The sequence below is a fragment of the Drosophila subpulchrella genome, unplaced genomic scaffold (genome assembly GCF_014743375.2).
Source record: "Drosophila subpulchrella strain 33 F10 #4 breed RU33 unplaced genomic scaffold, RU_Dsub_v1.1 Primary Assembly Seq83, whole genome shotgun sequence".
NCBI classification, from domain to species: domain Eukaryota; kingdom Metazoa; phylum Arthropoda; class Insecta; order Diptera; family Drosophilidae; genus Drosophila; species Drosophila subpulchrella.
Genome location: NW_023665718.1, coordinates 71,995 through 97,283, shown reverse-complemented (window position 1 = coordinate 97,283; position 25,289 = coordinate 71,995). Strand labels below are relative to the sequence as shown.

General features: G+C 46.6%; 1 protein-coding gene across 2 annotated transcripts in view; it reads right to left on the bottom strand.

Annotated features, from left to right (window-relative positions):
- Positions 1–25,289, bottom strand: part of LOC119562707 — a 142,740-nt gene that overhangs the window by 58,808 nt on the left and 58,643 nt on the right. Inside the window, exon 3 of one of the 2 annotated variants that reach the window (XM_037875893.1) lies at positions 11,152–11,371. The exons of the other annotated variant lie outside the window; for it this stretch is intronic. Coding sequence (XP_037731821.1) covers positions 11,152–11,371 — 220 coding nt within the window. The remainder of the gene's footprint in view (positions 1–11,151; positions 11,372–25,289) is intronic. 2 annotated transcript variants of the gene reach the window in all.

The window sequence follows — 25,289 nt, the reverse complement described above, 5'->3', positions numbered from 1 at the left end:
CTCAGACTGCATAAGACAGAAAATGGAGCTCAAGCGATGCTACAAATGCATGGGAATAGGCCACATGTCTGCCAGATGCCCAGCGTCAGAGGCGACAGCCAAAAACATGTAGAAATCGTGCTTCAGATGTGGCAAGGATGGCCACAAGTATAAAACTTGTACGCAGGGCAAACCGAAATGCATACTCTGCACAAGAAGCGGGAAATCTGGAGAGGCCGAACACTCGACCCTCAGTAGGATGTGCCCTGAGTACCGGAAAGCCATGAATGATAAACAGAATGGTTAAGGTCCTACAGCCCAACCTAAATCACTGCAGAGCGGCGCAGGACCTGCTAGCACAGACGGTCATCGAGCAGCAGGCTGAGGTGGCAATACTCAGCGAGCCCTACAAGGACAAGCATGAAGGCGTATGGCAACGTAGCTCGGACGGCAGAGCAGCAATATGGAGCTGCGGGCAGCCCCCTGGACAGGACGGGATACACCAGAGCGAAGATCCAAGGTATAACATTCTACAGCTGCTACATAGCCCCGAGCGTTTACATTAGCGAGTTCAGATCAATAATGCAGGAGATCGTTGACGACACACGCGGTAGGTCCCCTATCCTCATCGCAGGTGATTTCAACGGTGATTTCATGGTCCACAACATGGGGCAGCGCTAGTACGACACAGCGGGGAACCATCCTCCTTGAGGCAGTGGCTTCGTTAAACGTATGCCTACTCAACGAAGGTAACAGACCAACCTTCAAGTCAGGTCGGGAGTCAATTATCGACTTGACCTTCGCTAGCCCTGAACTGGCACGTAACTGCGTATGGAGGGTGTCAGACATATACACTCACAGCGACCACGCCCTGATCATCACCCAGACAAGCCCCAGACTGGCCGGCCCAAGCAGCCGCCAAACGATCTACAAAGCGCATACCCTTAACACAGTGACTCTCCTAGCACACATGGAAAAGGCCACGAAAGGTGGTAACGGGCAAGGACCAGTACCATGGTGGAACAACGAGATAGGCAGCGCGAAGAGAGACTGCCTAGCGGCCCGGCGCAGGTGTCAGAGAAGCAGAGGACGTGGAAACCAGGAGCTATGGGAAGAAACCTATACAGCCAAGAAAAAGGTGCTGAAGAACGCGATCAAAGCTAGCAAGGCCAGATGCAGAACCATTCGGCTCAGCACACAGGATGGTCATGGGTAAGCTCAACAGACAGCCAACTCCCACCGGCCACTTACAGCTTGGCCAATTAGTGTCCACCCTGTTCCCCTCGCAGCCGCCCCTTACTTGGCAAGCTACCGGGGAAGGCGACACCGTTCTTACCAGCGAAGCCGAAGTCCTGGCTGCGCTAAGGAAAGTCACACATTGGTGGCAAACTACCCGGGTATATTCACGGAGATGTACAACACGTGCCTCACCCAACGAACCTTCCCCATAGTTTGGAAGCGTCAAAGGTTGGTGCTCATCCCAAAACCGGGCAAGTTGAACGACGACGCATTCTCATACAGATTCCTATGTATGCTAAATACACCGGGGAAGATATTCGAGCGCATAGTCTGCACCCACCTCGAAAAAGAACTCGACCAACACAGAGCGTTATCGGACCACCAGTTTGGCTTCCGGAGAAAAAGAAGCACGATTGACGCGATCCAAGCGGTCACCCAATTGGCTGATAACGCAATCGAAGGAGAAAGGTGGCTCAAAAGAGTACTGCCTCGTCTGCACCGTCAAAAATGCCTTTAAGTCTGCCAACTGGAACCTTGTCCTGCAAGCACTTTATCGCATGGGAATCTCGGACTACCTGATTGACCTCGTAGCGGACTACTTCAAGGACAGAGTGCTCACATATACCTCTGAAGTCGGAGAGCATGAGTACCAGGTGACAGGCTCAGTCCTGGGCCCGATACTATGGAACGCCATGTACGACGGGATCCTAAGGCAGGTACTACCCGAAGGATGCAATGTTGTGGAATTTGTGGACGACATAGCGCTGGTAACGGTAGTGAAAACCCTCGAAGAGATCACGGATAGATGTAGCCTCTCGATAGACACCCTCATGTGCTGGCTCGCAGACAACGGGTTATCAGTCGCCGAGCATATAACGGAGGCAGTGCTCATAAGCAGCAGGAAGACTGTGGAGAAGGCAACATTGCGAGTCGGATCAACTCCAATAGAAACAAGTGCCTCAATCAAGTATCTTGGAGTACTAATCGACCACAGGCTATCGTTCAAGACACCCCTATCATATGCAGCAGCCAAAGCATCTAGATCGACTGCAGTCATCTCAAGGATGATGACCAATACTTGAGGACCAAAGCAGCACAGCAGAAGGATCATAGCCACAGTGGTGACATCTACTATACTGTACGCCGCGCCCATATGGGCCAAAACTGTGAAGACCGCAACATACAGCCGCCAGTGCAAAGCTGTCTACAGACGCTGCGCACTCCGCATCACAAGCAGCTTCTGCTTCTAAGGAAGCCGCGCTAGTGGTAGCCGGTACTGTACCGATAGACCTGCTGGCGGCAGAACGAAGAACTGGGAGCACAGGAAGCAGGACCCAGCGCAGTAGCGCGAAGTATAGCTTTACGGTAGTCCAGCGGGAACGGAACACTTCTATCTCTTCTTCTACCACTTTTATTCCTGTATATATCTAAGCTTTATTTAATAATAAATATAAAAATAAAAAAATGCACTTCGCAGGTATACCCCAAGTAATGTTAACACCCTTCAGTTCCAAAAAAAAGTTTCACTCGTGAATCACCTTGTGAATACCGCGGGACATGTCAGCTTGCACGATTGAAGAACAAGTGACACTCCATATAGACAATTGTATTGGATGTTCGCTTTTTCACAAGTGAAAATTCAAATCAAAAATTTTCGAAGTCACTCGGGATTTCACTTGTTCCCTACACTCATTTGTCGTATGGCCTGCTACCTGCCGGTGACACGTCCCACTTGAAATCACTGCTGAAATTCGGAATATTTCCGATGAGTTTCCAATAATAAAATCACCTGCAAGTGACACGTCCCACATGAAATCAGTTGTGAAATTCGGAATATTTCCAATGAGGCTAAACTTGTGAAAATATATAATTTTAAATACTTGCATTTTTATTATACCCGTTACTCGTAGAGTAAAAGGGTATACTAGATTCGTCGGAAAGTATGTAACAGGCAGAAGGAAGCGTTTCCGACCCCATAAAGTATATATATTCTTGATCAGGATCACTAGCCGAGTCGATCTAGCCATGTCCGTCTGTCCGTCTGTCCGTCTGTCTGTCCGTCCGGATGAACGCTGAGATCTTGGAAACTATAAGAGCTAGGCTATTGAGATTAGGCGTGCAGATTCCTGAGCTTCTTACGCAGCGCAAGTTTGTTTCAGCATTTTTTTTTTTAGCTTCTATCACTTGATTGTAACTCGGATAAATGTCGCTGTGATGATTTATGTTCAAAGCCCTAGTGTTGTCATATTGCTGTTTGGTTAATGAATTTTCCAAGATGTAGGCTAGAGCTTCATTTGGTGTAAGTTGACTCGGTTTTTGCAATTGAAGTTGCTTTCTTAATTCCGTTGTGTATTCAGGTGCTGTTATCGTTTCTTTAAGGACCAGGTCCACGTTCGTATTACATTGTGTCTTAGCGGAAACTGCTGCAGCATGCATAAGCAAATTTGTATTGTGATCTTTTTCATTTGCTAATTCAGATGCCAATTTCCTTTTCAATCTTTTCTTTTCAATCTTTGTTTTTTTCATTCCACGAAACACAGGGGATGCATGTTATTTTCTACAAAAATACACATAAATTGGACATTACACAACACTCAAAGACTAAAACTACACATAAATGTATAATATACAGTAAATACTACACACCTTGATCTTCAATTTCCATTATTGACTTAAGTTTCTTCGTACAGATAATTTTTATTTTCGCGCACAAACGTAAACAAAATAATTTGGCGCCAATTTCTTAGTCCTAAGCAGCTGATCGATTGCGTTCTTTTGAAAGCTCATAAAAAGCTTCAGTGAAGCTTTTGAAGCTTTGTTATTTAAGTTTTTATAAGTATGATTTATTAACTTTAAGAATTTAAAATCAAAAATACAAAACATTACCATAAAAGTTTCGACTTTATGGCAAAAAATCGGCCTCTTGGACCATGGTGCAGCGTTTTAGACACACAAAAAAAAAAAACTAAAATGCTTTTTGCCTTCAGACATTTCACCGCGTCCCTATTGCAGAACTGAAGGGCAGCTAGCTTGTCCGTGAATAGCTTTAAATAATCGTACTGCTCACTCTAAGCACGTAATTTCGCACCCTTTGTTGAGAGGGACATTTAAATATGTTATACTATTAAAAACATTTAGAAAACCAGAACAATATTATTAGATACACAACCGCACTGACCACCGACAAATCGGGAAACGAAATGACGCTCTAGCGAAAAAGAATAGCGTGTCTCAAAAGGAAGGCCCGAGAAATTTTCAGAAATAAAAGGGTATCGGAAAATTACAGCGACCTTCATTTATAGCGTGTTTTTTCGCACTAATTTTGTTTGTGTAAAATGTGTTCTGTCTTCTTCTAACGCCCAGAAGTGTCTCAAAAGTTAGTTCCTCGCGAGCCCGACTCTTTTTGATTTTGTAAAATATTTTTTATCGACCTTCTATCGCGCAGAAGTGTCTCAGAAACTACATCTTCGCGATTCCGACCCTTTCGTTTTGTTTAATGTTTTCCTTTCTATTTGTTTTTGTAAAATGTGTACGATCATTCGTCCAAAAGTGACTTAGAAGTGCCTTCTACGCGATATATACATATTTTATTTTTTTTTGTAAAATGTGTTCTACTGTGTTCTTATCGCGTAGAACTTACTAATAAGTTACCTTTTGCCGAGTATTTACGATAAAAAGGGTCCCGAGTCAAATCATGACCCGACCGAGCAAACAAAATCTCTAAACGGTTGAGCAGAGAGCAAGTCTAAGGCAAACGAAATTTTAGGGTTGTTCATTGTCAGTGTGTGAGGTGTTTTTTTCTGACTTAATTAAACTTTGTCTAAATAAAAACATGCTTAGTTTCAAAGCGGGATATAATAATTGTAAGTAATAAAAACCATTGCAACATATTTAAATTAATCATTTTTACTATTTTAACATACATATTTGATCAAAATAAAATCCTTAAGTTTACTATAAGTTTATAAATATAATTGTAGGATTTGAATCTGGCGGGTTTATTACACGGCACACTCGCAGCGTGTTAAGTTATATGGCAACTCCTAATCAGTTCGGCATATAAAATCCTCGATAATCCTCGATTCTTTCAAGGCCCCCATTACCTGCACGAGTAAGCGGGGAGTCGTCGTTTAGCGTTCGTGAAGAAACAATTCAATTTATGTGAAACAAAAAGAACTCTGTAAAACTAATCTAAGCACTTCTATGTTTAAGCTCTATCTTAATAAAACATTGCGAATATAACAATTCCTACAATTTGGGTGCTAGTCCGGGATTGACCCAAACATTAGAGTGCAGAAGTGCGTTTTTACAAACACGGCATATGCAGGGCAAGATTTTTAAGAAGAGCAGCACGGAGTCTGGAGTAGCAGATCTTGGTGGAAGGCAACGACGTCAGTGGAAGGGCAACGACGTCAGCGGACAAGCAACGGCAAGAACTTTTCAAGTTAGTCCAGAAGAAAATCCAATTGGCAGACAAGCAGTCTCGAGAAGCAGTGCAGTATATAATCTATATATAAATATATAATTCTATTTTTACACTAAAACATTGTTACTGTTAAGTTAATATCAATACATTGTAAGGAAATTTCATCTCAAAATGGAACTCGAAGAGATAATGTTAATGCGATGCGACGATTGGCGCGCAAAGCTAATATAACTAAATTTATCCACAGCGCGATTTACATGATAGACTCCTGGCTCACTTTGGTATTCAGGACGATGATGATAACAACGATTCGGTTGAAGTCAAATCCGGAGCGCCTATAAGCCGTTCTTTGCTTACACTTAAAGATGTAAAAAGCAGTGTTTCAAATTTTCCAGGTACAGGTAGTCCAGATATAGATCAGTGAGTTTAGGAGTTGGAGGAATGTGCTTTGACTGTGCAGTGAAGCCAGCTTCAACTATTCATTTATTCTAAACAGTTGCTCAGTGGGGATGCAAAATCGTTCATTCGTAGTCAGGATTACATTCGCAACTGGGATTATCTTAAGGCAGTATTGAATGGGAGTGCGCAGAGAAAAGGAGAGACACTTCAAAAATATTTGTATGCTTTGATGGAAATAGCCAAGCCAGTTAACCTAGATGAAGAAAGTTTGATAGAGTATTTTGATAAGGAGTTCCAGATGCTAAAGCAAACAAAGTAATGTTGTATCAGGCAAAAACCATAAGTGATTTGAAGGAGCAGATCGAAGTATACAAGAAGTTTCGCGGTTCATACAAGATGCCTTACAAGAATGAATCGCGTGTAGCTGAGGCAGAAGGATCCAAAAGCTTCGACTCAAAACAAGAGTTGATACGTAAATGCTTTAAGTGCGGGGATGCGTCCCAGTTAAAGAAAGACTGCAAGAAAAAGGATAACAATAATTGTTATCGGTGCGGACAGCCAGGTCATCGTGATGCACAGTTCAAAATCGAAGTTGAAGTAAAGCAGGAGGGCGATGCTTATGCCATTCACGTGGAGAACGCAGCTACTAAGCCAAAAAGAAAAAAATTATCAAATCTTCCTACGCTCTATTCAAAGGCGCAGATCTATGCCTAATGCGCAGGAAGATTTTCCTCAAACTAGGCAACGAAACTCTCACCGGAAAAGAAAAGTGTTTGACGGGAATAGGCAAGTTCTAACTTGTGGGAGCATTGTCATACCTGTTGAAATAGACAACATGCACATGAAGGTGGAGTTTCACGTGGTTCCAGATGAGGACATGGACTTCGACGCAATTTTGGGCAGAACTATCCTGGATATTGTGGACATGAAACTTACAAAAGAAGGCACTGAGTTTATGCGTCGGAATGAATTAAAAATCAATTTCGGGTCCGAGTTTCTGCAAGATTTTAAGGGCTTGTGCGCAAAACAGGCAGCAGTTTCCGATCACATTGATTTATCCCATTTATATTAATCACAGTAGTCTGTGGTCAAAATTTTTATTGAAGAGTATGCACACGAGCGTAACTCAAATACTCCGGTACAAATGAAAATCATTTTCATTTTCCACGTCGTTTACCTGTCTGTGACCAGAAAACATTTGACGATCAAGTTGAGGATTGGCTTGCAGAGAAAATCATCCAACCAAGTACCTCAGAATACGCATCGCCAGAAGTTTTGGTGTCCAAGAAAGACGGGAAAGAGACTGTGCTGTGACTACCGAGAGCTTAATGAGAGAATTATTCGAGACAATTTTCCGATGGCTTACATGGAGACCGTGCTAGACAAGCTGCAAGGGTCCAAGATATTGACTACTTTGGATCTAACAAACGGCTTCATCCACAATCCGATTGAACTTGGCTCTCGAAAATAAACGTCATTTGTGACACAATCTGGACAATTTTAAATCCTGTATGTACCATAACCCGCGGTTTGCACAAGATTCATCATGGCAGTTCTAAGGGAGCTCATCGCCACTAATGTTATCGTTGTGTACATGGACGATGTAATCATACCCAGTTAAGACTTTGCAGAAGGACTTGCTAAGTTAAAAGATGTCTTGCAGGTTGCTTCTCGGAACGATTTACGTATCAACTGGAGTAAGTGCAAAATATTGCACAGTAAAGTACAGTTCCTAGGATACATCATTCAAAGTGGAACCATCACCACAGGTCCGAAAAAGATTCAAGATTCCATACCACATGACAAAAAAGCGATTCAGCGATGTTCTTACTTCCGAAAGTTTTTAAACGGGTATGCATCCATTGCCAGGCCCTTGTCGGATATACTGAGAGGCGATTCCAAGTATGAATTTGGAGAAAAACAAAAATTTGCGTTTGAAAAGCTTAATACTGCTTTTATTAGCGAACCAGTCCTATAGTTGTATCAAACAAAAACACCTCTTAACGAGGTAAAAAGTAGTGGCGAACGCGCCCTTAACAAAAACTTCTGATATCAACAATTGTGACGAAAAATGATATTACATTCGATAAAATAAATAAACTATATTAAACTTATGATTTCGGCCCGCAACAGTACATATTTATTTACCTACATGTAAATTTTCTGTTGTAGCGTGCCGAATACATAAATACAGCAGCTCCAATTTTCTAAATTTTTACTTTTACACTTTCACCGCTTTTTCTCCCAAACAAATCTAGATTTCAAAAGTCTTGGTATGCAATATTCTTTGTTTTTGCGATACCTTTCGATTGGTGTATCATTCGTTACAATCGGACCATAATGGCAGATTTTCAATTCTGCGGCTATATATGGTAGTTGTCTTCGCACGCTCTCTTACGCGCTTCGCCACTACGTGTATTGCCGTCCACAATGATAATACTAATTTACAAACGGAAATCCACACAGACGCGTCCAAAGTTGGCGCAGTCTTACTGCGGAAGGACACCGTAGACAGTGCTTCCATGGAAATGACGACCAAGCGATATAATCACATCCTTGTCATAGTAGACGGATTCTCAAAATGTTTGGCTCTACCCAACTCGCAGCACTGTAGACGAAGTTCTAAACTGTCTGGATAAACAAGCCGTACATTTTAAAAAAACCTTACTGCATAGTGCCCGATGGAGGTACTGCTTTCACATCTCTCGCATTCAAGGAATGCTGCAAGTCACACAACATACAGCATCTGCTTATAGCGACAGGTGTACCACACGGAAATGGCCAAGTCGAAAGACTTCACAAGACCGTCGTACCAATGCTAACAAAGTTGAGCTATGAAAGTCCATTAGCTTGGTATAAATACGTAGGACGAGTTCAACAAATTATCAATAGCACTGAGCCAAGAAGCACCAAGATTACGCCATTCAAGCTTTTTACTGGAGTTGATATGCGGTTCGCCGGCTGCCATGAACTGAAGGACTTGATGCAGGAGTCTGCGATAAAATATCTAGATAAAACAAGAGAGAAGTTTCTCTAAACAGACAGAGAGAACATCAAAAAGGTATAAGACGAAAATAAGAAAGCGTTTGATTTGAAGCGGAAACATGAAAGAGTCTATCAACTCAATGATTTGGTAGCAATCAACAGAACTCAGTATGGTGTCGGATTAAAGCTTAAGGGAGAGTTTTTAGGGCTTTACAAGATTGTTGCACTCAAGGGCGGTACAAAGTAGAACGTATAAGCGACTCAGAGCGTCCATTTAACGGTTTCCAAGAACATGATACCTTGGGTCAGGTCCATTCAAGGCAAATGAACAGTCAGGAGGGCCGAATAAAGGAATTGAATCTGCCGGGCTTATTACGCGACTCCCTCGCAGCGGGTTAAGTTATATGGCAACTCTTAATCAGTTCGCCATCTAAAATCCTCAATAAAGTACTCGATTCTTTTAAGGCCGCCGATATCTGCACGAGTGAGCGGGGAGTCGTCGTTTAGCGTTCGTGAAGAACACAATACAATTTACGTGAGATAAAGAACTCTGTAAAACTAATCTAAGCACTTCTACAAGGTGAGTTCCAAAGTAAACAGGACTTTTTGAATCTAGCGCCCCTAGTGGCACCATCTATATGTCAACTGGTGCGTTAAAATCTGCTGTCGTTTATCGACTTCCAGTAAAAATTTCATGACATTTCATCTATTGGAATTGAGGCTATTGCGTTTTAAGTGTCAGTATGTTTTTGTCATCGGTGCGAAAATAAGCTTCGAACAAAGAGCCAACATTAAATTTTATTTTAAAATTGGTAAAACTTTTACCGAAACGTTTCAATTGATGAAACAAGTTTATGGCGATGATTGCCTATCCCGTAGCAGAGAGCACGAGTGGTTTCAACGTTTTCAAAGTGGTCGTGAGGACATAAATGACGATGAACATGTGGGCCAACCAAAATCCGTGATCACCGAAAATTCCATCGAAACTGTGCGTAAATTCAAAAAAAAACTGCCGAAATCATCATTGAAATTCATGGAACAATTCTATTTCCACATCTCCAAAACATCGATTGATCGCATTTTGACCGAACATTTGGCTTACAAAAGGTGTGTGCACGATTTGTTCCGCACAAATTGACTGACGTCCAAAAATTGCTCAGAATTCAACATTCGAAGGACATCATTAAAGAGGCAAAAAGAGACCCGAACTTCCTTTACAAGATTGTGACTGGTGACGAAACGTGGTGTTTTCAATATGATCCCGAAACGAAACGCCAGAGTGCTGAATGGAAGGCGCCGGACGAGCCGAAACACAAAAAAATCGCGCCTGGAGAAGTCAAAAGTGAAGACAATGCTGATTTGTTTTTATGATTCCAAGGGCATTGTCCACAAAGAATTTGTTCCACCCGGCCAAAACGTTAATGCGGTATTCTACCTTGGAGTTTTGAAGCGTTTGGTGCGCCGTATTCGACGTGTTGGGCCCGAATATCGCGAAGATGGAAGTTGGCGTTTGTTGCACGATAATGCGCCGTCTCATCGATCTACGCTTGTGTCCGACTATTTGACCAAAAATCACATTTTAACCATCAACCACTCCCCGTATTCACCTGATATGGCACCGTGCGACTTCTACCTTTTGATGAAAGGAAAGCGTTATGCAGACGTAGAGGCCATTCAAAAGGCTTGCACCGGCATACTGGCGGCCATACCGGGCAACGAGCTAAAACACTCGTTCGACATGCTTTTGGACCGTGCAAAACGCTGTATTAAAGCAGAAGGAGACTATTTTGAATAAAATAAATTGATTTTGCCGAAAAAACTATTTGTTCTGTCTTTTTTTTAAAAGTCCTGTTTACTTTGGAACTCACCTTGTATGTTTAAACTTTATTCCAATAAAACATTGGGAATATAAAAATTCCTACATAATAGTTAACTGTGCGACGTATAATTTTTTACAATTTTATGTTAGGATCTAAATTGGTGAGAACCAAAACATTTATTATGTTTTACACCATTACAAAATTCTTTTCTCGGACAACTTTAAAATTGTTTCAGTCCCTGCATTAACCGATAAATACATACACTAATGTTCTACAAGTGAATTATTTTCAAATTACGCTTACCTAGATATGAGTACATAGAAACTTCCAAGCGAAATTAATGACATCCCTACATGGAAGGCCACAATTGAAGCTCCATATTTCTTAAACGCTATCTTGAGCCGTTCTTTTTTATTTAGTTTTACAAATGATTCTTTGGAAATCCAGTTCGATTTGGCAGATTTAGTTGTAAGAGAGTTCGGAGGCGTTGATTGTGTGTTATAAAATCGCCGCGTGGTGAAACCTGCGAAGATGTTTAAAGTTTTTGTAGGTAAGTGTGAGTTTTACAAAACATTTGTGAGCAGTTGAATAACAATACAGAATGGCCTGCTGTTACCAGATACGATGCGAGTTGGCGCGGCAAGGCCAAGAGAGTTTGGAGAGAGATTGGCCGAGATTGAGAGTTTGGAGGGCAAGAGTTGGATAATAAGAATGTAAGGAATGAGAGTTTGGAGAGCGAGAGATTAGAGAAGGAATGAGCGTGTATACATTTACATTTGTATACATTTACACACCCACACATACATAATTGTATGCACATACAATTCTTTGGCGGATGATTGATTTGAATCTCGAGACACAATAAAGATTATTTAAGTCTTTATTTAAAAAACTACTTGACCACCATCAGAGCGATATTATAACTCGCGTGCCACATGCCACAGGATAATCAGCGGGACGGCGTTGGCGCCTGAGGACTCCAGTTGGAGGACGGCTCTTCGTGATCAGTCAATCACGAGTAGAAAACGTTTCAAGATCAGTCAAAAAGGACAATTACTGTGTTTATGCTATCCTATTTCATTTCCATTTCATGAAATCGATAACACACGAAAGTTGACTATAATTTCAGACTCAACGCATGAATTTCTGAGGCATAGCCTACTTTACTCCATAGAGCCGTTTATAATTTTTAAAAATAATCCGAAAGTTCAGCTGATATCATTTATTTAAGTTCTCTGTGTTGTATAAACAGGGGATATTTTTATTTCATATGTTGTAGGTGCAGGAAACGCATAGCATAAACAAAGTAAATGTAAACAGTGAACAACAAGTGAGCCACATCCTGTCAAGTCGTCGGAAGCAGCGTCGTGGGAATCCAACAAGGAGATGGCATCTTCGTCCGGGCAGTGGAATTTCGTTTATGGCAAAGTCCCGGCTGTTTGAGGTTAATATAATGCCTACTCTTCACGCGGATATCACGTTTGGGGCATTGCTTGTAATACCTCTATAAATGTGTTGAGTCCAGTCAAGCCGATATTGTATGACACATAATAAACGGCCCATACTATACAAGAAATACCTCCATCAAAGAGTATGAATATACGTATGAGTGACTCTTTATATAGGATCTCAAAAAATTAATCAATTTGACAGAGACAAAGGTATGGCGATGCCTTTTTATACCCGTTACTCGTACAGTAAAAGGATATAGAAAGAACAAACTGAGTAAATAGCATCCTATGTGCGGGACGCAGAGGAGCGTATTATAGATGGGCTTACGAGCCGCTTAGAATGCATTGCAGCCGAGATGAAGCAGTTTGGAGAGCGTGTCACCATCGTGAAGGGCGAGGTGGCACAGTTACGCGCTGGAAGGGATCAGCTGAGTGAACGCGTAAAGCATCTGGATCGGGAGGTTGGCGAGCTGACCACCCTAAGAGAGAGAGTGGGGGAGATCGAGGCAAAATTGGCAGCACAGCAAATGGCCAATCAGGCGTGTGACTTACGCGTACATAGAATTCCATTTATTGAGGGGGAAAGCTTGACTCGGTGCTCCAGTCCTGTAGCTCCCTGAAGATCCTGGAGGCTCCCTGAATATGCTTGCTCGCTGCTCGTCCCTGACGCGTTGACTCGGCGACTGCTTGTAATGACTCGGACTCGCGAGGGGGATCAGCCTCAGGGTGAACTAGGTGACTAGGGTGAACAGAAGCTGCGCTCTCAAGGAACACTCCTTTCGACACACCGCCGCCTGTCCCTTGCTGTGTCCCGGATGGTCCCACTGGGGTTTCTGCTCAGCCCTCGCGGACAGTCAAGGCTGAACGCCAGGAAATTGCCTCGCGCTTTACATCGCTTCTACGCTAAGTGTAAACGAACGTTCCACCCTAGCCTCACCCTTCTGCTTGTTGTCCGGGACGTGTCCCCGTGGCTCGCTCTGTGTTGCGTGGCTGTCGTGATGTTGTGGCTGGCTTGCTGCTGACACTGTGTTGCGCGCTGCTCCTGGCGGTGCTGCTTGTGCGGCTGGAAGTCGCGTAGCTCTTAGTACTCGGGGTTTTGGGCGTACGCTGATCCGGAACTTCACGGGTCGAAACCGTAGGGCTCTCCTGGACAACTCCACTCGAGACCGTACCGATCTACCGCTCTCCCTTCTGGCTTGTTACACTCGGGATTCGGACACGCCGCTCCGGGACCTCACGAGTCGAAACAGTAAGGCTCTCCTGGACAACTCCACTCGAGTCCGTACCGATCGACCGCTCTCCCTTCTGGCTTGTTATACTTGGGATTCTCTAGGCGTAACGCCAGGACTTAGTTGATAGGGATAACCCGACCGCCTTGACCTAGCCGTGTGATGCTCTCTGGACCTCAGCTACCTGCGTCTCAATTCGGAGATGCCTGGTATCCCAATCCCGAATGTCTCGACGGCGCTGCTCTCCCGATGACTGGACTTTTTGTAGCTCCCTTGTAGGTTATTTGGTTGACTGACTGTTAACTTTGGTATCTGATTGATCTTGACGGTTTGACTCCTCGTGATCGACTGATCCTGCTTCCAGCGCTGGCCCCACTCGTATAGGGCTCCTGGTACCGTTAATTCTTGGCATCTGCGCACGGCACCACTTCTGGGTCCAAAGTCCGCGGATATACCGTTCGACCTTTCGCCCTCTGCGCACGGCCCCACAGTAGGGTGCTAAGCGCGGCGATCTACCGTTAACCCTTCGCTCTTTCTCTCCAAGCTCTCTTTCCTCGTACTCTCCAAACTCTCTTAAGCCGAATTCTCTAAGCTCTCTCTTGAAGTGAATTCTCCAAAGGTCTCCCGAACTGAATTCTCCAAGCTCTCTTGAAGTGAATTCTCCAACCTCTCTCTTCCCGCAGTGCCGCGTATTTGGTAAGCAGCCGACCATCCGTTGCTGCTGCTGCTGACATTTGTGGGGAGTTATTCAACTTCTCACATTCCCCCCCTTACTTTGGGAAACATTGAAAAACTCGATACCACTCTCCGGCGTTTCCTTGCATATCCTAGCCATCGAGTCCTTGTGATGCTCCTTCCGATTCCCGCAGCGCTCCCTCGATGCTCCCTCGACGCTCTTAACTCCATTGAGTTTCTACAGCGCTGGTCATCCTCCTCGTAGCAACTTGAAATCTCCCGCGCCGATATTTCCCATGTATCCACTGGGACATCGATACTCATGGGCTATCGATCCCCAGCTCGCTGCTCATTGTTGCGTCCTACTCCTTTCCACGGTTCCCCCGTCTGGTCACACTAACCGTGCGTGATCGATGTTTCATCGACTATCGATACCGACGGTGAGGCGTTGCCACCTGCTCGTTGCGATATTTCCACCTTATGCCGATATTTCCAGTTTGCGTGTGCCCATCGATCGCACTATCGTCTATTGTCAATCAATCGCCTATCGAGGTGCCCCTTTCCCTGGCTCATGGTGATTTTTCAACTTTCATAGGTAAGTTTGCTCATTTCTTCACTCCTTACTACTTCATCCTTGCTCTCTCAATTCGTCCTCTCTCGCCCTTCAGTCGTCCTTAGCCGGCTATACCAGGCTCCACGCTGGCAAAACTCCAGAGCGGGTGCGGAGAGGACTTCGCATTTGCTTCGCAGCAGGTGAGTATTTTGGTATTTGTTTGGCTGCTTCCTGCATTAACCCAATTTGAATTTCAGGTTGCCGGAGCTGCCATGTATGCCCCTTTATTATGGCCCCTCTTTCAGCCGAGGTCCCCGCCCTATGCCGGTTTCAAACCTTGTTTCGTTTTCTTTTAAACTTTATTTGTCTGTCTCAAACACTCTCGTGCCCGCGAGCCCCAACCGGACTGGGAACGCGCGCCCCTCTCTCCATACGCGCACGCTGCGCCTGCCGCCCAGGATGAGGGCCTCTTTTATCGCCGGTGCCTCCGCGATCCCCTCAGGCCACTCGTGCTCCTCGGTCTCGCGCCACCTCTGGCCCTCCGGCGCCGACACCGTCCACGACATTTTCGGGCGTGCCACCACCTCGTACACTTCGTGCGCTGAGTGCTGCTGCTTTAACGGAGGTCGGCCACCTTCCACGGCTTCGGGCCACACACAGGGTCCTCGTCCTAGCGGCTCGTCTGCCTCCGCTCGTCGCGCTCCCTTTTGCGCTGGCGTCGCCGGCCCGGTGCTTGGCGTCGTCAGTCCGGTGCTCGGTGTCGGTGGGGCCCAATGCTCCGGTCTGCCGCGGGTCCTGGGGTCCAGCGGGCTCACCCGGGGACCACACTCCTTCGGCCACGAACGTCCGGGTACTGTGGTTCACGTGGGCCGCCGGTATGTCCGTCCGGATGTGTTGTCCCATCGGGTCCCCAGGCTGTTGCTGCGGCGGATCGGGTTGTTGCTTGTGGCGTCGCTCGTGTTGTGGCTGCTGTTGTCGTTCGGGCTGCTGCTGCGATGGTGGCTGCTCGAGTTGTTCAGGTTGCTGCTGCGGTGGTGACTGCTCGCGTTGTGGCTGCTGTCGTTGTTCGGGCTGCTGCAGCGGTGGGATTTCGGGCAGCCACCGCGGAGGTGAGGGCGCCTAGTCTTCTGCCACTTCTGGTGGCGGGATGCAGGGCTCGGGCGCATATCTCGGTGTGGATTGGTATCCCGGGTTCTCCCACAGCTGCTGCTCCTCCTCCTCGGCCGTCCACAGTTGGGCCTGCCACTCCGGCGACTCCTCCATTTCCTTCAACCGCCGCTCCTCGCTCCGCCGTCGCGCCTCTCACTTCCGGCGATACTCCTGATGGTCCTGGGGCGGCTTTTTGCTGGCCCTTTCGACCTCTGCCGCGCCAGTCGGGACGTGGCCGTCGGCCCGGTTGACGGCCCTGCGAAGGTCTTTCACCAACTCGACGTCGCTGTCGGAGCTGATGACCGGCTCAGGAACGCCCCGCCCGGAGATCCCCCGCGAGGTTCGGGTAGGCCAGGCTGTCGACCATCCTTGCCCCGGGCTGGAACCTCCGGACGGCTGGTGGTGCGCACGTCACACGTGTGCTCATGTTGATCGCCGATTTTGATTGTTCATTTGCAGCCTGGGCTCTACAGCTCTCTGATCTGTGCCGTCCTCCCCCTTCCTTCGGCAGACTGTTGATGCGTATTTTTTTTCTTTCCTCCAATCAGTCCCAATCGAGTCTTTGGACGCTCTGGTTTGCTCCTTTTGTGTTCTTGAAGTTCTCCTGATATCCTTTACGTATTTCATTGCACCTTAGTAGTTGCCTTATAGTATCCTTGGAGATATCCTTGGAGTGTGTACGTAGTATCATTTGAGAATCCTTGGAGTTATCCTTGGACTCTTTCGTAGTAACCCTTAAGAACACTTGGAGTTGTCCTTGGACTGTTTTCGTAGTATCCTTTGAGAATCCTTGGACTCTTTTCGTAGTATCCTTTGATAATCCTTGCAGATATCCTTGGACTCTTTTCGTAGTATCCTTTGAGAATCCTTGGAGATATCCTTGGACTCTTTTCGTAGTATCCTTTGAGAATCCTTGGAGATTGCCTTGGACTCTTTTCGTAGTGTCCTTTGAGAATGCTTGGAGATATCCTTGGACTCTTCTCGTAGTGTCCTTTGAGAATCCTTGGAGTTATCCTTGGACTCTTTTCGTAGTGTCCTTTGAGAATCCTTGCAGATATCCTTGGACTCTTCTTGTAGTGTCTGTTGGGGCGGGGTGGCTTGATCGCTGAAATAGATGAAGTCCCAAGAACGAAGGGTACGTAGAAAACACGGGGTACTTTGGGGTTTTTGGCGCAACGTGCTTAGGTGTTTATTGGTACACTTGGACATAAGAACTCGTTAAGCCTAACTTAACTTAAGCGCTCCAGTGCGGAGCGGAGACTTAGGGGAGAGAAGGAGAGGAAGAGCGGACGACAGTGCGTGCGCGCGAGATGTAGACATCTGGATAAAAGTGCCGCTCGACACTGCCCCCTGAAATTAAACGCCCTTTGACGTAAACAGTGTCCTTTGAGAAATCCTTGTTGTTTTGCGTCTGTTGTGTCTGATTGTTGTAGCTGCTCGCTTGTGCTTTCCGTTTGGTGCTGTTTCAGCTCGCTTACGTGGATGGTCCGCTCTTTGTGTTTATGTGTCGTATTTTGCAGATTACTGGTGACGCAAAACCCATGACTTGGTAAAGTCCGTCGTATCTTGGGGCCAGTTTTGTTGCGAACCCCTCGGCCGCTTTTGATAAATGGCGTTCCTTGGCCCACACGACGTCACCCACCGTTGGCGTCCATTGCCTCCTCCTTAGGTTATAATGCCTAGCCTGATCCTGGGAGGCTCTCTCCAGATTCCGCCTTACAATCTCGAAGATTTCCCTCAGTTTGTTGGCCTTCTCTTCCGGGGTCTCAGTAGGCCGCCCTGTCCCTACCGTCTCTCTGTCGTATAGGGCGCTCGGTAGTCTTGGTTCTCTGCCTTGGGTAATGAATGACGGTGTGTAACCTGTGGATTCCGAAACGCTCGTGTTTACTGCCAGCGCGATTTCCGGCCATTTTTCGGACCAGTTTCTTTGGTTCTGCCCTGCGAACTGTGCTATCATTGTCTTCACCGTCCTATTTGCTCTCTCAGTTCTCTTGTGGGGTGTATGGCGCTGTGAACTGTTGCTTGGTTCCTATTTCGGGCAGGAAACTCTTGAAAATTTTACTGGCAAACTGTACTCCGTTGTCCGTTATGACTACTTTTGGGACCCCGTATCTCGCGATTATGCGTTCTCTGAAAGCTTTCTTTAGGGATATCGGCAGGGGTCCGACGAAGTCCGCACATACCGTACCCCATGGTTTCTCTGGCACCTGCGTCAGAATTTTCCCAGCCATCTGCATATGATTCGGCTTTAATCTCATGCATGTTTCGCATCTTCGCACGTGTGCTCGGGCGCCTCTGTGCGTTCCAGGCCTGTAACACCGGGCTGCAAGCCGTGCTATTGTCTTTCGGCTTCCTACGTGGCCAGCCGCCGGTGAGTCGTGGTTCTCCTTCAGCACCGTTTCCCGTAGAGCTTTCGGGACGCACATCTTCCATGTTGCGACATCCTAGCTGCCCGCTCTATGAGGTATATTCCTGTACAGGGTGTTACCCTCCATCACGTAGTCCGGATACTTTTGCGGCTGGGTCCAGCTGCATGCTACAGAAGCTTCCGCCGCCGACGTCTTCTTGATCCCTCGAAGCGTTTCCGGTAGTGACTGCCTTGACAAAGCGTCTGCCACCACGTTGAGTTGTTCTTTCCTGTACACTATTTCGAAGTCGTACTGCTGCAACTCCAGGGTCCATCTGGCGATCCTCCCTGAAAGGCTTTCTATGCTGTTTAGCCACTTCAGCGCCATGTGGTCGGTTACTACTTTAAAGTGGTAACATTCCAGATACGGCTTGAGCTTTCGGATCGCCCAGACGATTGCCAAGCACTTCTTCTCGGTCGTTGAGTAATTCTTCTCAGCGCCGTTCTCAGAGCGTTCGGCTTGAGTAAGAGATTACCTTTTCGCCTCGTTCAATTTCCTGGGTCAAGATTGCCCCGATGCCGTAGTCGCTCGCGTCAGTTTGCAAGATGAATGGTTTGTCGAAATCCGAGCACGCCAGTACGGGGTCTGCGACGAGCCTTGCCTTCACCTCTTCGAACGCCGTCTGATGTTCCTGTGTCCACACCCACTTATTGCCCTTGCGTAGCAGATCGTTGAGAGGCTTGACTATTTTTGCGAAGTCAGGTACAAACCGGCGGTACCATGATGCTACGCCCAGGTACTGTCGGAGCTCTCTTACTGTTGATGGCGGTTCTAGTTCGGCGATGGCAGCTACCTTTTCCGAATCCGTGCCTTTTCCTTCGCTAGTCACTCGATGACCAAGATACAACAGCTCTCTCCTGAAAAATTGGCACTTCTCCGGGTTTAACCTCAGATTTGCCTCCTTTAGCCGTCGGAACACTTCCTTCAGGTTAGCCTTGTGTTCTTCCAGCGATGTCATCCTGGTAAGCAAATGCGTGCGGCGACATTTCGGGACCGATCACCCGGCTCAGCACCCGTTGAAAGATCGCAGACAGCGAATGAAGTCCGAATGGCATTACTCTCCACTGGAATAAGCCTTTCCCCGGCACTGTAAACGCCGTGCTCCAGGAACTCGAACGGTTTTTCCGCCCCGTCGAACCTGAACGACCATTCGCGGACCTGTTTAGCGATCCTTGCATGGGATAGGGATAACCCGACCGCCTTGACCTAGCCGTGTGATGCTCTCTGGACCTCAGCTACCTGCGTCTCAATTCGGAGATTCCTGGTATCCCAATCCCGAATGTCTCGACGTAGCAATCTTGCTCCTCGTAGGCTCCCACGGCGCTGCTTTCCCGACGACTGGACATGTTGTAGCTCCCTTGTAGGTTATTTGGTTGACTGACTGTTAACTTTGGTATCTGATTGATCTTGACGGTTTGACTCCTCGTGATCGACTGATCCTGCTTCCAGCGCTGGCACCACTTATATAGGGCTCCTGGTACCGTTAATTCTTGGCATCTGCGCACGGCACCACTTCTGGGTCCAAAGTCCGTGGTTTTACCGTTTGACCTTTCGCCCTCTTCGCACGGCCCCACAGTAGAGGGCTAAGCGCGGCGATCTTCCGTTAACCCTTCGCTCTTTCTCTCTAAGCTATCTTTCCTCGTACTCTCCAAACTCTCTTGACCCGAATTCTCCAAGCTCTGTCTTGAAGGGAATTCTCCAAGCTCTCTCTTGAAGTGAATTCTCCAAAACTGTCCCGAACTGAATTCTCCAAGCTCTCTTGAAGTGAATTCTCCAAACTCTCTTGAAGTGAATTCTCCTAACTCTCTCTTCCCGCAATACTGTTACTACGCGTATTCGCCGCGTATTTGGTAAACGGCCGGCCATCCGTTGCTGCTGCTGCTGAGATTTGTGGGGAGTTATTCAACTCCTCACAAGGTGCTGCATAACCAGCTCTGTTTATCACTTAAGCTAGCACCGCCACCGAAAATCAAGGAGTTATCCCGGGTCTGTAGACCCGGTGGACATAATACGCATGGAAAATCAGCACGAAATAATCACGTTGCTGCGCTGAATCGGAGCTTATCGTCGCGCAGCAAAACAACAACTAAGCTTGCATATGATGGGCTTCGACTCACAAGCCGCTCTCTATGTCAATAAGCACCTCTTGAGGGAGCACTATGTAATATTTAAAGAGGCAATGAAGCTTAAAAAGCGCGGACTGCTCTCTGCTGTTCTTACCCGCAGAGGTCTAGTCCACGTCCGGTGCAGTGATAAAATCTACTGCATCGAGAGTATGGATCAGCTTTTGGCGCTCTCGCAAGACCTTGACGCTGATAATCCAGCCTCTTCTCTCTCTTCTCAGCTCTCTTCATCGTCGCGCGCTGCAACTTCGTCATCTGCGATGGACGGAATCGCCGCGAATTGTGAGGGATTTCGCCGCTGACATGTTCCTAATCTAATTATAACTAGGTACTTTAAATTCATATATTCTCTCTACAGTACACTTAAGACTTTTCAAACTTTTAAAAGTACGATTGTCTTAATTAGGTATCTCTCTCTCTCAAGACTCTTTTTTGTGTTTAATAGTGGTGCGTAGACTAATTATTATGTCAAAAGCAATAGGTGCGTATGCGTTACTGATTGTCTGGTCTGTTGACCAACAATGTATGTTCGCCGAGTGCGAGCAGCTATACGATGCTTAGAGTACTTGGTAATCAGAGAACTGGCCTTCGTGTATGCCATATTAACGCTCTAAGCTTAGTGAACAGAATTTAAGAATATAGGTATTTATTAGTTAAATCTAACATTGATGTTATATGTTTGTCCGAAACGTGGTTTTCGTCTTATGATAGTGATTCGTTAGTAGAGTGTAGTGGTTATGATCTCTTTCGATCCGACCCAGGTAGCCACGCTGGGGAGTAGCCATATATGTAAGTAAACGTCTTAGTGCAAAGTTTGTCTGTAAACATCCGAATGATAGCTCCGTCGAATGGATATTTGTTCAGATCACAAATACATTATACTCATCAAAAACTTTAATAGGCTGCGTTTATAGACCAAACCGATTTATTGACTACCAAAATTTAATTGACTTATTGTCCTCTATGTCTATCCCTTATTCAGATGTTAGTTCGTACCCAAAGGTACTCAACATGACCACACCCAACAAATCAAGCAGTAGCCAAGTTGGTAACAGTACTGGGCATTTGTCCGGTCGTTTGCTTGGTTCGAGTCTTTGCTGATTCCCTTGACATATTTGGGCGGTGGACGATTTTTAGTTTCTCTGGCCGACGCCCCACAACGTATTAGGCTAGTTGGTCAGGTCGTTTGCTTGGTTCGAGTCCAGAGAAATAGGAGACGGTTGTGGAGCCCGAGAATGATCGGTCAAACAACTTGTTTTCCGACGACTGGCGGGATGGGGTTTTTGGACAGATTCCTTATCTAGACACAGCCATTCCGTTTGGAACATTTGGGATGTCTAGAAAAAGGGAAAGTATGGGCATGTTAGCTTAGCGGAACCGCGTTGTGTAGAAGCGGCTAACACCCCTAGTTAGGGAAATTTATTTTGTTTTTTTGTTTGGGGCTTAAATATCGGACGGTTCTTGACCGAAGAGAAACTTGAGAAGCAGAGAGAAGCACCCCCAGTTTATAAACATTTTTATTGTCGACTTATTCAGCGAATACGTCGCTGACCGGGTGTTTTGAAAAGAATCACGTGAACCTTTTATACCAAAAGGCAAAAAAATTGAAGACAAATTTTAGTGCGTGTATTAATCCGCACAAAGTGACAATCTATAAAAAGAAAGCGGAGGCCTTTATAGAAGATCCAGTCATATAAATGAAGGGGGCCAAGAAGAAGGTCTAATTCCAACCGAGCACCGGAAGAGTGACCCGAGCAACAACGCGCGGAGACAACCACCAACCCCGGAGTGCGAGCGCCCCAAGGCTAGGAGACTCATCTGAAAGAGAGCCGTGGGAGCTCGCACAGAATCAGCCAGGACAGGTAGATACCCTGTCCGAAGAAACCAATTTGGACCAATATACTGAAATGGAAGGAGCCGCCGGAGGGGAGAATCTACCCGCCGAAAGGAAGATCAAGTATGCTTCCCCAATTTCAGAGGCACGAGGAGGACAACTTAGAGGCTGCCGAGCGACGTGAACAAAGATTGACGGAGCTCTTGAGGCAGAGCAACGAAATGCAACGTTGAATGAGCGCCCAGATAGAAGCGCTGAAGGCACAGATAACAGAATTGCAGTCTCCGATATCCAGGAGATCCGAACGGAAGGGACTGCCTTCGCCGCCCCGAACTGTTCCGAATCCAACGGACAGCTTTTTGAGATACCAAGAGACCCCGCCTCTGGAACCGGTAACGCAGGACATGCTTAGTAGCCAGATGCACCGGTTAAGAACACCCAGGCGGATGGACACCCCGTCCCACCGGCAATCCAGAACAAACGAAAGGGAGACGAGTCACCAACTGCATCCAGAGATCGATCGGAGCTCATCAAAAGACGTCAGATTAGACAGATGGAACCTAAAGTTCGATGGAAGCGGTCGCGGCATGACAGTTGAAAGTTTCCTGTTCCGCGTAGACCGATTGCAAGCATTGTACGACCTCAGTCGCCAACAAGTCTTTCGTGAGTTCCATCTTCTGTTGGCAGGTGCAGCCACGAAATGGTATTGGCAGTTAATGGAGGACAAGGCCGAAGACTACGATTTTGACTACTACTCATTGACCCAAGAAATGAGACGGGCATTTTCCACTACCGGGAGTGACCTTATGAAAGTCAAGGAACTGATGGAAAGGAAGCAAGGGCCACACGAAACCTTTAGCGATTATGTCTCGGATATGCATAACTTGCATTTCAAGCTCAAGCACAAAATCGCTGAAGATGAATTCGTTGAGCTCTTAAAGGACAACATGAACTCCCAGATGGGGGGATTCCTGCTAACATCCCCAATAACCTCATTAGCGGAGCTCAAAAGAGAAGGTCTTAGAGTAGATCGCTGGTTGAGAAGTACTGGAAGAAACCTGCGCAGCCGAGCTGCAGTCAACGAAATAGAATAATTCCAGACACTGGAGGACTTGCCGGACGCGGTCACGGTAGAGGAATTCAACCGGCAGCGGAAAGATACGCGAGGGCGTTACGAGGATGGACAAGGATGCCGAGGCCCATTACACGCGCTGGTGTGTTATAAGTGTGGCAAAGGAGCAGACTTCTACAGGAAGCATCCTTCGAAGGAAGAATCCTGCCCGATCAAATTCCACGATGCCACTTGTAGGTTCTGCGAGAAAGTCGGGACGGATGCAGATGCTAACCAAGCGGCTTTTGCGCGGAGTCCGTCAGGCAAGACCGGGATAGCCGGGCGGACCAGGACCAACCCTTTCCGGTAAGAACACCGAAGCCCAACCAAATCTCCCCCCATAAGAGCCTAGAACAACGAGAGAGGGAGTACGAACTTGCTCGTGAACGTATCTTCAATGGCTCGGAAGATGCAGACAGCGAGACACGAACAACACGGAAAATACTTAAATTATATGATGCCCGAGCAGACTATCGCCGGCTCAAGCAAAAAGTGGTGGACACGGTGGTGAGCGTGCAAAATGACAACCGTTTCTTTGCTAAAACGAAGGTCGATGGAGAAGAGATACTCGCATTACTGGACACAGGCGCCAGTGCGAACTGTATTGGCAGAGGAGCACACGCTTTCTTGGAAAACCGGACGCGGCCGATAAGGAAGCTAAGCGAAGAATGCGTACGCACAGCAAGCGGTGGTGAGACCCAAGTAACCGGAGCCATAACGTTACCTGTGGAATGGGAAGGAGAAACCAAGGACCTAGAGTTTTTGATAGTGCCAGGTCTGACACAACGATTTTATTTCGGAATTAATTTCTGGGATACATTCGGCCTCACCTTCCTCGGTAAGGGTAGACGCGAGGTTGCCGCCGTGGAAACAACACCGGATTTCGACCTTATGACCGGCGACCTAGACATGAACAATACGCTCAAGCCCGAGACCGCCTATACCCCACATCAGCTTACCCCAAAACAACATTGTAAGCTGCAGCAAGTGATAGACACATATCCCTCTTGTCTAGAAAAAGGATTAGGAAAGACGAGCTTAGAGCAACATGTAATTGAAGTGACCAACGAGGACCTACCAATCAAGCAGCGACATTACCCGATATCCCCAGCTAAACAGAAGCTGGTGTACGCCGAACTAGATCGCATGTTAGGTCTAGGCGTGATCGAGGAGAGCAATAGCAGCTGGAGTTCACCAGTAACTCTGGTGCAAAAAGGGCCGAAAAATCGCCTTTGCCTCGATGAGCGTAAAGTAAATTCCCGGACGATCAAAGATGCGTATCCACTACCACATATTGAGGGTCTGTTAAGCCAACTACAGGAAACGTATTACATTTCCGCAATTGACTTAAAAGACGCCTTTTGGCAAATACCTCTCGAAACCAAAAGTAGAGAGAAAACCGCGTTTACCGTGCCCGGCAGGCCACTGTATCAGTTTACAGTCATGCCGTTCGGCTTGTGCAATGCCGCGCAGCGAATGTGCCGACTAATGGATAAAGTTATACCAGCGGCGCTACGCGAGAATGTATTTGTGTATCTGGATGACTTACTGGTCTGTTCACCTACATTTGAAGCCCACATGGATATGTTGAGCCAGGTCAGTGCCTGCTTACAGCGGGCAGAGCTAACAATAAATGTAGACAAGAGCAAGTTTTGCTACAGCCAGGCAAGATATTTAGGATATGTAGTTGGGGGAGGATGCATCCGAACGGATGACACGAAAATACAATCGACACAGAAATTTCCCCAGCCTAGCTCCGCCAAACAGATGCGGAGGTTTCTGGGAATGACAGGCTGGTACAGGAGGTTCATCCAAAACTACGCCCAGACAGCGGCACCGCTTCACGACTGTTTGAAGAAAGACCGCATAAAGAAATTTGAGTTGTCAGAAGAGGCAATCAAGGCGTTT